General features: G+C 34.4%; 1 protein-coding gene across 13 annotated transcripts in view; it reads left to right on the top strand.

The window, feature by feature from the left end:
• Positions 1-11,841, top strand: part of plekha6 (pleckstrin homology domain containing, family A member 6) — a 249,741-nt gene extending 237,900 nt beyond the window's left edge. For 12 of the 13 annotated variants that reach the window (XM_061922543.1, XM_061922533.1, XM_061922535.1 and 9 more), the window contains 2 exons: positions 5,772-5,867; positions 7,336-11,841. In XM_061922543.1, coding sequence (XP_061778527.1) covers positions 5,772-5,857 — 86 coding nt within the window. In that variant the 3' untranslated portion in view covers positions 5,858-5,867; positions 7,336-11,841. The remainder of the gene's footprint in view (positions 1-5,771; positions 5,868-7,335) is intronic. The other variant, XM_061922534.1, reaches the window with a different exon arrangement.
• Positions 11,842-13,441: the final 1,600 nt, after the last annotated feature.

Genomic DNA, 13,441 nt, shown 5'->3' on the forward strand with positions numbered 1-13,441 from the left:
CATCCTTTTGTCCTGCCTCTTCTCCACGGACCAACGACGACTCATAATATAGTCCGTTTTTGTCCCTCTGCAGAGAGCTCACGCCGCAAAACATTAATATAAGTTGTGGAAGTCGCTTTCCAAGCAGTTCCACTGTAGACACGGCACAGGAGCCAAGCGTGGGATTCAATGGACGTATATTTTTGTCCAACTCTTTCGCCAATAGAACGTGACTTTTCAGTCACGTCCGTGTCCTCTCTGTCCTCCTGCTCCCGGCCTGCTTACTGTTAAAGACAACAGATGATTAGATTAACAGGTACCACCTGTGAAATCTAATCACCTGCCAGCTGTGTCTCGCCGTCAGCACTGCACCCCCCCCCCCTCCCCTCCCATCTGATGGTGCTCTGTCCTCAGAACCATGGAGAGAGGTGGTGACCTTTGCTCCTGCAGGCAGCGCTGGCCAGTAGCTGTAATGGCCTACTATCAAAATGACTTTAAAAGCCTTATATAATTGTTATGATGAAGGCAACACATGACATAAGTGTCTATATCAGCTATTATTGCCTACTATCCAAATAACTTTAATTGTTATAATGAAGTCAACTCATGATGTCAGTGTCTATATTAGACTACTATTAAAAAGACTTTGAAAGTGTTATATAAGTGTTATAACTAAGTGTTATAATGAAGTCAACACATAATGTAAGTGTCTATATTAGCAATAATAGCCTACTATCAAAATTACTTTAAAAGTCTTATATAAGTGTTATAGTGAAGTCCACACATGACGTAAGTGTCTATATTAGCCTACTATCAAAATGACTTTAAACAACTTATATAAGTGTTATAATAAAGGCAAAACATGATGCCAGTGTCTATATTAGCTTTATTAGCCTACTATTAAAATGACTTTAAACGTCTAATATAAGTGTTGTAATGAAATCCACACATGACTTAAGTGTCTATATTAGCCTACTATCAAAAGTACTTTAAAAGTCTTATATAAGTGTTATAATGAAGTCCACACATGACGTAAGTGTCTATATTAGCCTACAATCAAAATGACTTTAAACGTCTTATATAAGTGTTACAATGAAAGCAACATATGACCCAAGTGTCTATATTAGCTATATTAGCCAACTATCAAAATTACTTTAAACGTCTTGTATAAATGTTACAATGAAATCGACACATGATGGAAGTGTCTATAGTAGCTTTAAATGCCTACTATCAAAATGACTTTAAAAGTCTAATATACGTGTTGTAATGATGGCAACACATGGCGTAAGTGTCAATATTAGCTCTATTAGCCTACTATCAAAATTGCTTTAAAAGCCTTATATAAGTGTTATAATGAAGGCAACACAGGAAGCAAGTGTCTATATTAGCTATAATAGCCTATTATCCAAATTACTTTAAACATCTAATATAAATGTTATAATGAAGTCAACACATAATGTAAGTGTCTATATTATTCTAATATCAAAATTATTTTAAACGTCTTATATAAGTGTTATAATGAAGGCATCACATGATGGAAGTGTCTATATTAGCCTACTATCAACATGACTTTAAAAGTCTTATATAAATCTTATAATGAAGGCAACACATGGCGTAAATGTCTATATTAGCTATATTAGCCTACTATCAAAATTGTTTTAAAAACCTTATATAAGTGTTATAATGAAGTCAACACATAATGTAAGTGTCTATATTAGCAATAATAGCCTACTATCAAAATTACTTTAAACTTCTTATATAAATGTTATAATGAAGTCCACACATGACGTAAGTGTCTATATCAAAATTACTTTAAACGTTTTATATAAGTGTTATAATGAAGCCAACACATGACACAAGTGTCTATATTAGCTATTTTAGCCTACTATAAAAATTACTTTAAATGTCTTATATAAGTATTATAATGAAGTCAACACATGACGGAAGTGTCTATATTAGCTATAAAAGCCTACTATCAAAATGACTTTAAAAGTCTAATATAAGTGTTGCAATGAAGGCAACACATGGCGTAAGTGTCGATATTAGCTATATTAGCCTACGATCAAATTTGCTTTAAACATCTTATATAAGTGTTATAATAAAGGAAACACATAATGTAAGTGTCTTTATTAGCTATATTAGCCTACTATCAAAATGACTTTAAACATCTTATGTAAATGTTATAATGAAGGCAACACATGATGTAAGTGTCTATAATTAGCTACATTAGCCTACTATCAAAATGAGTTTAAAAGCCTTATATAAATGTTATAATGAAGGCAACACATGACGTAAGTGTCTATAATTAGCTACATTAGCCTACTATCAAAATGAGTTTAAAAGCCTTATATAAATGTTATAATGAAGGCAACACATGACGTAAGTGTCGATATTAGCTATATTAGCCTACGATCAAATTTGCTTTAAACATCTTATATAAGTGTTATAATAAAGGAAACACATAATGTAAGTGTCTTTATTAGCTATATTAGCCGACCATCAAAATGACTTTAAACGTCTTATGTAAGTGTTATAATGAAGGCAACACATGACATAATTGGCTATATTAGCTATATTAGCCTACTATCAAAATGAGTTTAAAAGCCTTATATAAATGTTATAATGAAGGCAACACATGACGTAAGTGTCTATAATTAGCTATATTAGCCTACTATCAAAATGAATTTAAAAGCGTTATATAAGTGTTAGAATGAAGTCAACACATGATGGAAGTGTCTATATTGGTATACTATCAAAATTACTTCAAAAGTCCCATGAAAGTGTTATGATGAAGTCAACTCATGACGTAAGTTTATATATTAGCTATGTTAGCCTACTATCAAAAGGACTTTAAACATCTTAAATAAGTGTTATAATGAAGGCAACACGTGATATAAGTGTTTATATTAGCTATATTAGCCTACTACCAATATAACTTTAAAAGTCGTATGTAAGTGTTACAATATAGACATTACATGATGTAAGTGTCTATATTAGCCTACTATCAAAATGACTTTACAAGTCTTTTATAAGTGTTATAATGAAGACAACACATGACGTAAGTTTCTATATTAGCCTACTATCAAAATTACTTTAAAAGCCTTAAATAAGTGTTATAATGAAGGCAACACATGACATAAGTGTCTATATTAGCTTTATCAGCCTACTATCAAAATGACTTGAAACGTCTTATATAAGTGTTATAATGAAGACAACACATGACGTAAGTGTCTATATTAGCTATAATAGCCTACTATCAAAATGACTTTAAACATTTTCTAAAATGAAGACAACACATGACGTGTCTTTATTAGATATAATAGCCTACTATCAAAATGACTTTAAACATTTTACATAATGAAGACAACACATGACGTAAGTGTCTATATGTGCTATATTAGCCTACTATCAAAACGACTTTAAAAGCCTTACATAAATATTATAATGAAGGCAACACATGACGTAAGTGTCTATATCGGCTATGTTAGCCTACTATCAAAATGACTTGAAACGTCTTATATAAGTGTTATAATGAAGACAACACACGACGTAAGTGTCTTTATTAGCTATAATAGCCTACTATCAAAATGACTTCAAACATTTTATATAATGAAGACAACACATGACGTAAGTGTCTATATGTGCTATATTAGCCTGCTATCAAAACGACTTTAAAAGCCTTACATAAATATTATAATGAAGGCAACACATGACGTAAGTGTCTATATCGGCTATGTTAGCGTACTATCAAAATGACTCTAAACGTCTTATATAAGTGTTATAATGAAGACAACACATGACGTAAGTGTCTTTATTAGCTATAATAGCCTACTATCAAAATGACTCTAAACATCTTATATAAGTGTTATAATGAAGACAACACATGACGTAAGTGTCTATATTAGCTATGTTAGCCTACTATCAAAATGACTCGAAACGTCTTATATAAGTGTTATAATGAAGGCAACACATGATGTAAGTGTCCATATATTAGCTATAATAGCCTACTATCAAAATGACTTGCAACATTTTATATCATGAAGACAACACATGACATAAGTGTCTATATGTGCTATATTATCCTACTATCAAAACGACTTTAAAAGCCTTACATAAATATTATAATGAAGGCAACACATGACCTAAGTGTCTGTATTGGCTGTGTTAGCCTACTATCAAAATGACTCGAAACGTCTTATAATGAAGGCAACACATGACGTAAGTGTCTATATTGGCTATGTTAGCCTACTATCAAAATGACTCGAAACGTCTTATATAAGTGTTATAATGAAAACAACACATGACGTAAGTGTCTTTATTAGCTATATTAGCCTACTATCAAAATGACTTTAAACGTCTTGTATAAGTGTTATAATGAAGATAACACATGACGTAAGTGTCTATATTAGCTATAATAGCCTACTATCAAGATGACTTTAAACATTTTCTAAAATGAAGACAACACATGACGTGTCTTTATTAGATATAATAGCCTACTATCAAAATGACTTTAAACATTTTACATAATGAAGACAACACATGACGTAAGTGTCTATATGTGCTATATTAGCCTACTATCAAAACGACTTTAAAAGCCTTACATAAATATTAAAATGAAGGCAACACATGACGTAAGTGTCTATATCGGCTATGTTAGCCTACTATCAAAATGACTTGAAACGTCTTATATAAGTGTTATAATGAAGACAACACACGACGTAAGTGTCTTTATTAGCTATAATAGCCTACTATCAAAATGACTTTAAACATTTTATATAATGAAGACAACACATGACGTAAGTGTCTATATGTGCTATATTAGCCTACTATCAAAACGACTTTAAAAGCCTTACATAAATATTATAATGAAGGCAACACATGACGTAAGTGTCTATATCGGCTATGTTAGCGTACTATCAAAATGACTCTAAACGTCTTATATAAGTGTTATAATGAAGACAACACATGACGTAAGTGTCTTTATTAGCTATAATAGCCTACTATCAAAATGACTCTAAACATCTTATATAAGTGTTATAATGAAGACAACACATGACGTAAGTGTCTATATTAGCTATGTTAGCCTACTATCAAAATGACTCGAAACGTCTTATATAAGTGTTATAATGAAGGCAACACATGATGTAAGTGTCCATATATTAGCTATAATAGCCTACTATCAAAATGACTTGCAACATTTTATATCATGAAGACAACACATGACATAAGTGTCTATATGTGCTATATTATCCTACTATCAAAACGACTTTAAAAGCCTTACATAAATATTATAATGAAGGCAACACATGACGTAAGTGTCTGTATTGGCTATGTTAGCCTACTATCAAAATGACTCGAAACGTCTTATAATGAAGGCAACACATGACGTAAGTGTCTATATTGGCTATGTTAGCCTACTATCAAAATGACTCGAAACGTCTTATATAAGTGTTATAATGAAAACAACACATGACGTAAGTGTCTTTATTAGCTATATTAGCCTACTATCAAAATGACTTTAAACGTCTTATATAAGTGTTATAATGAAGGCAACACATGACGTAAGTGTCTCTGTTAGCTATATTAGCCTACTATCAAAATGACTAGGTGTCGCAGGCTGACGCAAATCTTCGTTGACATAAATAATGAAATGTAATATTTATTCTACACATTTTCTAAGGAAAATGGCTACGGTGTATATATAGTTCAGTTTTGCATGTCTTAATGGTGGCAAGTCCTCCTGTTGGTTGACTCATCCGATTGATTTGCCCTGTTTTCCTGCCTCACTCCAGCCCAGTGTGCACCCAGTCCCCCCACTTCCCCAACCAGCCCGGCCCCCACCCCATCCTCTGCTGACTCTCCCACTATGAATGCCTGAGTGGGAGCAGGTGAGTGACAGCACAGCACGCCCGCCAAACACCATCCTTCCGCCCCGTTTGATCTCACTGCTTGAACCACTTGAACATTTTTCATTTTGGAGGACGCACCTTTGTATAATTCATTTTGCATCGCTTTGAGATGGAGCAATTTATATTAAAACCAACGATATTACCAACCATATCGGGAGTGTGCTATTTAACGTGTAAATATGAATATTCATGTTAAAACTAAGGTATGTAAATTTTACAGTAAAAAAATGTACATTTACAAAATGTTACTGTAAATTATTGGGGGTGTTATGGAAAAAGCTGGCATACCATTTTGTAAATATGCTATTTAATGTGTAAATATGAATATTTGTGTTGAAACTATAAACTACATATGTATATATATATATATAAACATATATATGAGACTCAACGGGGGGTGCTTACAAACATCAGTCGTCTACCCATCAAAGGTAACACGCAAGGACATTAACCCATCCGACACGTACGTAGGATTAACTGAAGGAGAGTTTAAAGTCAGATGGAACAATCACAAGGCTTCTTTTAGAAACCAGAGTCTGCGGAATTCTACAGAACTCAGCAAGCACATTTGGAACCTCAAAGACAATAATGTAGAATATTCAATAACTTGGCAAATTCTTGCATCCAGCACACCTTACAACAGTGGTAATAAAAGTTGCAACCAATGCTTGAAAGAGAAACTGTTTATAATATATACCACCCAGACCTGTCATCCCTCAACAAGCGCAGTGAAATTGCATCAGCATGCCGTCACGGACGGAAACACCTCCTAGGTAACACATGAGCCAATCACCACGCTCCCACGCCTGCCTGTACCTACCCGTTTTGTGCCCTATATGAACCATGGTAAACCATTAAAATCTCCTGACGATTGAGGGAACCCCTCATGAAACAGTTCTGTACAGATGAAGTAGTCTTGTGATTTTTTTCCCCACAAATACATATATTGCGCTCTACCACGGTATTGAGCACTATTCTCTAGATAATATAATTAAGACATATATATATATATATATATATATATATATATATATATATATATATATATATATATATATATATATATATATATATATATATGTGTGTATACACACACACACATATATATATATAGCTCAGCCAAATTCTTTTAAGTCAAAGTCAAAAAGTATAGGGACCTCTGAATTAGCGAAATAAATAAATAATAATTAGACTTATTTTTAATTAGATACATTTGTATATATATATTTTCAAACTATTTTTTTTATTTTGCGACAAAATAAATGATTGACCAATTAGTTGATTATGCATATTCATTATTTCAAAACCTGAAATAAATTCAGGTTTGAGATCAATATAAAAATGAGGGCTTTTTAGTGCGCCAAAAAGTCCGGAGCCAAATTTGCATCCAATCTGTCCCTGTGTAAATGCCTTTTTTATTTTTTTTACTGTTTTTCCCCCCCTACAGCTCAAGCCTTGTCTGCTGTCAAATTTGACGGAGCATCTTTTTGAAAAATTGACTGTCTGAAATGACGAAAACAAGAAGATGTCCTCAAACAAACCCAGTGACTAACAATTTTTTAAGGACCCCGATCCAACAAAAGCACGGCAAACTCGTCACAGTAGACAACGGAGCCTCTGGACTTTGGAGCAAGTTTCTCAGACTACTCTCCTACCCAAAGCTGCAACCATTGGTCAGTGATGATGTAAGTTTCCCGCCGCATCAAGAGAACCCCAGCTCTGTCTTTCCTTCGTCATCATGATATTTTAGTATACTTTAGCTCAGGACATAATCATGAATACTTTATACTGGTAATAAAAGTTATCAAGCTGAGGCTATTAAACGGTTCATAGTATGAGGTGTGTCAGAAAAGTTCCAGGACTGGTTTTCGAATACCCTTCGGAGTAGAGTGGTATTCACAAGATCTGGGATACGACCAATCTCTTGGTTAGTTCCTATGCTTTAAATTCGGGTTAGGAACCTCCCAGTTGCTAGTTGGCTTAGCGAATGTTACCATGGACCCTCTGACCAAAAAAATCTAGTGTCTGACTGGCAAGACCTCATTTTGTTTTTCCAACCATGGGAACAAAGACGTCGATCATGATTATTGAATTATCCCAAAAAAAAACAAGAGAGGTGTGTGTGTATAGCCAATAGGGTTGAACGGTATACCGGTACTGGTATAGTATCGCAGTACTAATGAATCAAATATGGTACGAGTCATGCCAAAGACTATAAAAATGGGACCCATTACCTCCCTGCTTGGCACTCAGCATCAAGAGTTAGAATTGGGGGTTAAAGCACCAAAAACTACTCCCGGGCGCGGCCACCGCTGCTGCTCACTGCTCCCCTCACCTCCCAGGGAGTGAACAAGGGGATGGGTCAAATGCAGAGGACAAATTTCACCACACCTAGTGTGTGTGTGTGTGTGACAATCATTAGTACTTTAAATTTAACTTTAAATTTATTTCTGGTCACCTTTTCCCGGGCAGATGGGCAACAGGGCAGATCGGCTGGATCAAAAGAGACGTTGGAGATGCTTTGCTGAACAACAAATTTCTTTATTACAAGCGAGTGTCATTATTCAGGACTGTAGTACCCGGAGGAGGTTAATTCCCCCCCAAAAATGCGATACTCCTAACATGGAGAGTAAGAACCACAGAAAGCTGTTTTATTACAAGCGAGTGTCATTATTCAGGCCTGCAGTACCTGGAGGAGGTTAAGTAAAAAAAAAAAAAAATGAGGTACGCCTAACCTGGAGAGTACGAACCATAGAAAGTTGCTCTATTACAAGTGAGTGTCATTATTCAGGACTGCAGTACCTGGAGGAGGTTAAGTAAAAAAAAATAGGTACGCCTAACCTGGAGAGTACGAACCACAGAAAGTTATTTCTTACAAGTGAGTGTCATTATTTAGGACTGCAGTACTAAGCCAAAAAAAAAAAATAGGTACTCCTAACCTGGAGAGTACAAACCACAGAAAGTTGCTTTATTACAAGTGAGCGTCATTGTTCAGGACGGCAGTACCCGGAGGAGGTTACGTCCAAAAAAAAAAGAGGTACTCCTATTATGGAGAGTAAGAACCACAGAAAGCTGCTTTATTACAAGTGAGTGTCATTATTCAGGACTGCAGTACCTGTAGGAGATTAAGTTAAAAAAAAATACTTCTCCTAACCCGGAGAGTACAAACCACAGAAAGTGGCTTTATTACAAGTGAGTGTCATTATTCAGGACTGCAGTACCCGGAGGAGGTTAAGTCAAAAAAAATATTTAAAAAATGAGGTACTCCTATTATGGAGAGTAAGAACCACAGAAAAATTCTTTATTACAAGTGAGTGTCATCCTTCAGGACCTGTAGGAGGTTAAGTCCCAAAATTTAGGTAAGTCCAAAAAATTAGGTAAGCCTAACCTGGAGAGTACGAACCACAGAAAGTTTTTTCTTACAAGTGAGTGTCATCCTTCAGGACTTGTAGGAGGTTAAGTCCCAAAATTTAGGTAAGTCCAAAAAATTAGGTAAGCCTAACCTGGAGAGTACGAACCACAGAAAGTTTTTTCTTACAAGTGAGTGTCATTTTTCAGGACTGCAGTACTAAGTAAAAAAAAAACAGGAGGTACTCCTAACCTGGAGAGTACGAACTACAGAAAGTTGCTTTATTACAAGTGAGTGTCCTTATTCAAGACTGCAGTACCTGGATGAGGTTAAAGTCAAAAAATGAGGTACCCCTAACCTGTAGAGTACGAACCACAGAAAGTTCTTTGTTACAAGTGAGTGTCATTATTCAGAACTGCAGTACTAAGTCAAAAAAAAAAAAAAGGTACTGTACTCCTAACCTGGAGACTACAAACCACATAAAGTTGCTTTATTACAAATGAGTGTCCTTATTCAGTATTGCAGTACCTGGAGGAGGTTAAGTAAAAAAAATGAGGTACGCCTAACCTCGAGAGTACGAACCACAGAAAGTTCTTTATTACAAGTGAGTGTCATTATTCAGGACTGCAGTACCTGGAGGAGGTTAAGTCCAAAAAATTAGGTACGCCTAACCTGGAGAGTACGAACCACAGAAAGTTCTTTATTACAAGTGAGAGTCATTATTCAGGACTGCAGTACTAAGTCGGAAAAAAAAAATAGGTACCCCTAACCTGGAGAGTACAAACCACAGAAAGTGGCTTTATTACAAGTTAGTGTCATTATTCAGGACTGCAGTACCTGGAGGAGGTTAAGTCCAAAAAATTAGTTACACCTAACCTGAAGAGTACGAACCACAGACGCAATCAACGTTAACAGCCCTGGAACTTTTCTGACACCCCCAGAGAACAAAGAACCCTACAGACAACTCCCAGGTCAACCTTGTTTCGGAGCACCCGCATCTCACGCTACATTAAACCAGTGGTGTCAGGCCACTTATATTAAAAATAATAATAAAATAAAATAAAAAAACTACATAACTGAACTGCCTACTGTGTGCATTGCATCGATAATATATTTATTAGAAGAGAGAATATTGTATATATACAGTATAAGTAACCCAGTGATAGTCTACACATATACGTTCTGTATGTTCTGCTATGTGTTTAACGAGTAGTGAGTCGTTCCGTGGAAATAGAAGTGACCTTAGAAGTGGGAACTCTAGTGGGAATAGATCTATCGATAGGATTGGAGGGAATTTGTGACTTTCCTGGAAAAATGTGGTGCCATAAGTCTAAAAACTGTGTGCGCATTTGTTTAAAAATATGTTTGTTTTTTTAAAGTGCCATGATTGGACGTGCCCATGCCAGGATTTACATGGGGGCTTAGACATATCTAATGACATTTAGTTGATTAAAACTCCCAATAAGACAGCACGGCCTGGGAATTAACTGATTGTAAATTAAGGGTTATGAATAATAAGTTGTGAATTTGTCTCGATGTACCACGGCACTTATTTCTTGTTTATAGCTTTAAAAAATCTCAAGTCTGTCCCACTTTTTTATTTTATTTTTTTTGGTTGAAAATCTTCAAGGATGTATTATTTCATATGTAATGTTTTTTTTTTCTTATCACTGCTTCTGTCCATATGTCAACAATGCTTAAAGGAGAAATGCACATAAAAAAAAAATCTTGCCTATCATTTACAATCCTCCTGTAAGACAAGAAACATATATTTTCTTTATATTGCATTCTAAATAGTAAATAAATGCCAGCAAAAGTCAGCTATTGGAGTCGCTCTATTCTGCTTATACAACATTTAAAAAAACACCTCCATTAAGGTTTAATATACACACTGAAAGTAAGTATATTAGCTAACAAACATATAAGCCAACAAACATAATAAAACATCACTTACTGTACAACGTCTGCCCTCGCTGGGATGCCGACTGATAGGTTGCTTATATATTCCTGTTTTGATGGAGAATGACTCATAAATCAAGCGTATTTTCGCGTCCTTCTCGCCATTACCGGGTCTGAATTGGATGCCAAATTTGACCAACTTGTCAGATTATGTCCTCGTCCTTCTATTGTCAAGGCGAAAGGCAGGGGTCCCCAAACCTTTTGACCCCGGTGCTAGGTTATAGATACATGTATATATACGTTAGGTCAGGAAAAAAAACACAGAGGCTATTTCATCCCTACAAGCCTGTTTTGCAGGTTTCCCTGCTTTTCAGGGGATTTATATATATATATATATATATATATATATATATATATATGTACATATATACATACAGTCAAGGTTACTGTGGTTTATTCCAGTGTTCTCGAACTTTTTTGTAGCTGCGGACCGGTCAATGCTTGATAAATTTGTCCCGCGGCCCGGCGGGGGGAGGGGATTATTATTATTTTTTTTTTTTGTCATGAAAAAGGGAGGTTTTTTTGGGTTGGTGCACTAATTGTAAGTGTAACTTGTGTTGTTTATGTTGATTTAGTAAAAAAAAAAAAAAAAAAAACAATTTGTAAAATTAATAAATAAATAAAACATTATTCTGCGGCCCGGTGGTTGGGGACCACTGGTTTATTATACAGTGCTCAATATAGCGGAATATACAATAGGTCAGGAAAAAAACACAGAAGCTATTTCATCCCTACAAGCTTTTTTTGCAGGTTTCCCTGCTCTTCAGGGGATTTTATTTTATTCAATAAAATCCCCTGAAGAGTAGGGAAACCTGTGATATATATATATATATACACACACACACACATATATATATATATATATATATATATATATATATATATATATATATATATATATATATATACATACATACATACATTCATATATATATATATATATATATATATATATATACTTATATATATATATATATATGTATATATATATATATATATATATATATATATATATATATATATATATATATATATATATATATATATATACTTATATATATATATATATATATATATATATATATATATATACATACATTTATACACACACACACACACACATATATATATATATATGTGTGTGTGTGTGTGTGTGATATATATTGATATGTATATATTTGTATACATAAATATATACATGTGTATATATATATATATATCAACTCTATAGGTGGGGAAATGCATTTTTCCATAATAATATGTGCCTGAGCGGCTTAAAGACCCCGAGAGTAACAAGCGGTGGAAAATGGATTGATAAATGGGATCAAAAAAACAGATTAAAAAATTTAGATACATTTTTTATATTTTTCATTTTTAACCTGGGACTTTCCGCTGGCCGGACTTTGGAGGCTGTCGGGCCGTAGTTCGGCGACCACTGGCGAAAGGCATTATTTATGACCTACAATACACTTTCAGGAGCTCCGAGGCGAGAAAGCATCTCACCAGCTCATGCTGTCAATATAGCAACACCAGCTAGTTTACTCTGTGATCACGGAGCTGCTATAAATAGTCCGTCTGCGTTAGCACTCGTAATAACAATATCACTAATAGTTGCTTAATAATAAGGCCAAGAAATGGAAATAGAGTGTTGTTGGCGGTTTTTGTATGAGGGTTTTAAGAGCTGCTGTTGACTCCATTGTAAAAAAACTTTTATATATGAGAATGCATCAAAAAAAACATGTCTGTCTTCTTGCCTCTCATAATGATTGTGAACGATAGACAACAAAAAATACATTAAAAAAGTGATTTTTCCTTTTAACTACAGGTTGTCTCTCATGATATTCCATTTTAAACCAGAATGTTTTAAACGCACACTGTATCGCCGCCCATCAGGTTGTTCCTCCTTCACGCACCCTCAATGTTCAAGTGACTTGTCTTCGTAAAAAAAAAAACTATTTCCAGAAAAAAATATATATATATGCTGACAGCAGTTCAAAGCTCCTCACTGAAGCAAAAACACAAATATGTATGAGATGACTATTTTATTTTTCAGTTTTTTTGTTTTTTTTTAAGAAAGGGAATACAGTATGCTCCGAAAGTGGCAGTACTTCTATTTTTAGACGCACGGAAAATGTTTTGCAGCGACAAATTTGTGTTTCGTTTTGGATTGAACATGAATATTTTTTCAATGAAATCTTGAGAAATGTCAGCCCGCCGGTGGTTTTCAATATTTGATACTCGATGT

This window comes from Nerophis ophidion, linkage group LG16 (assembly GCF_033978795.1).
Source record: "Nerophis ophidion isolate RoL-2023_Sa linkage group LG16, RoL_Noph_v1.0, whole genome shotgun sequence".
Taxonomy (NCBI): Eukaryota; Metazoa; Chordata; class Actinopteri; order Syngnathiformes; family Syngnathidae; genus Nerophis; species Nerophis ophidion.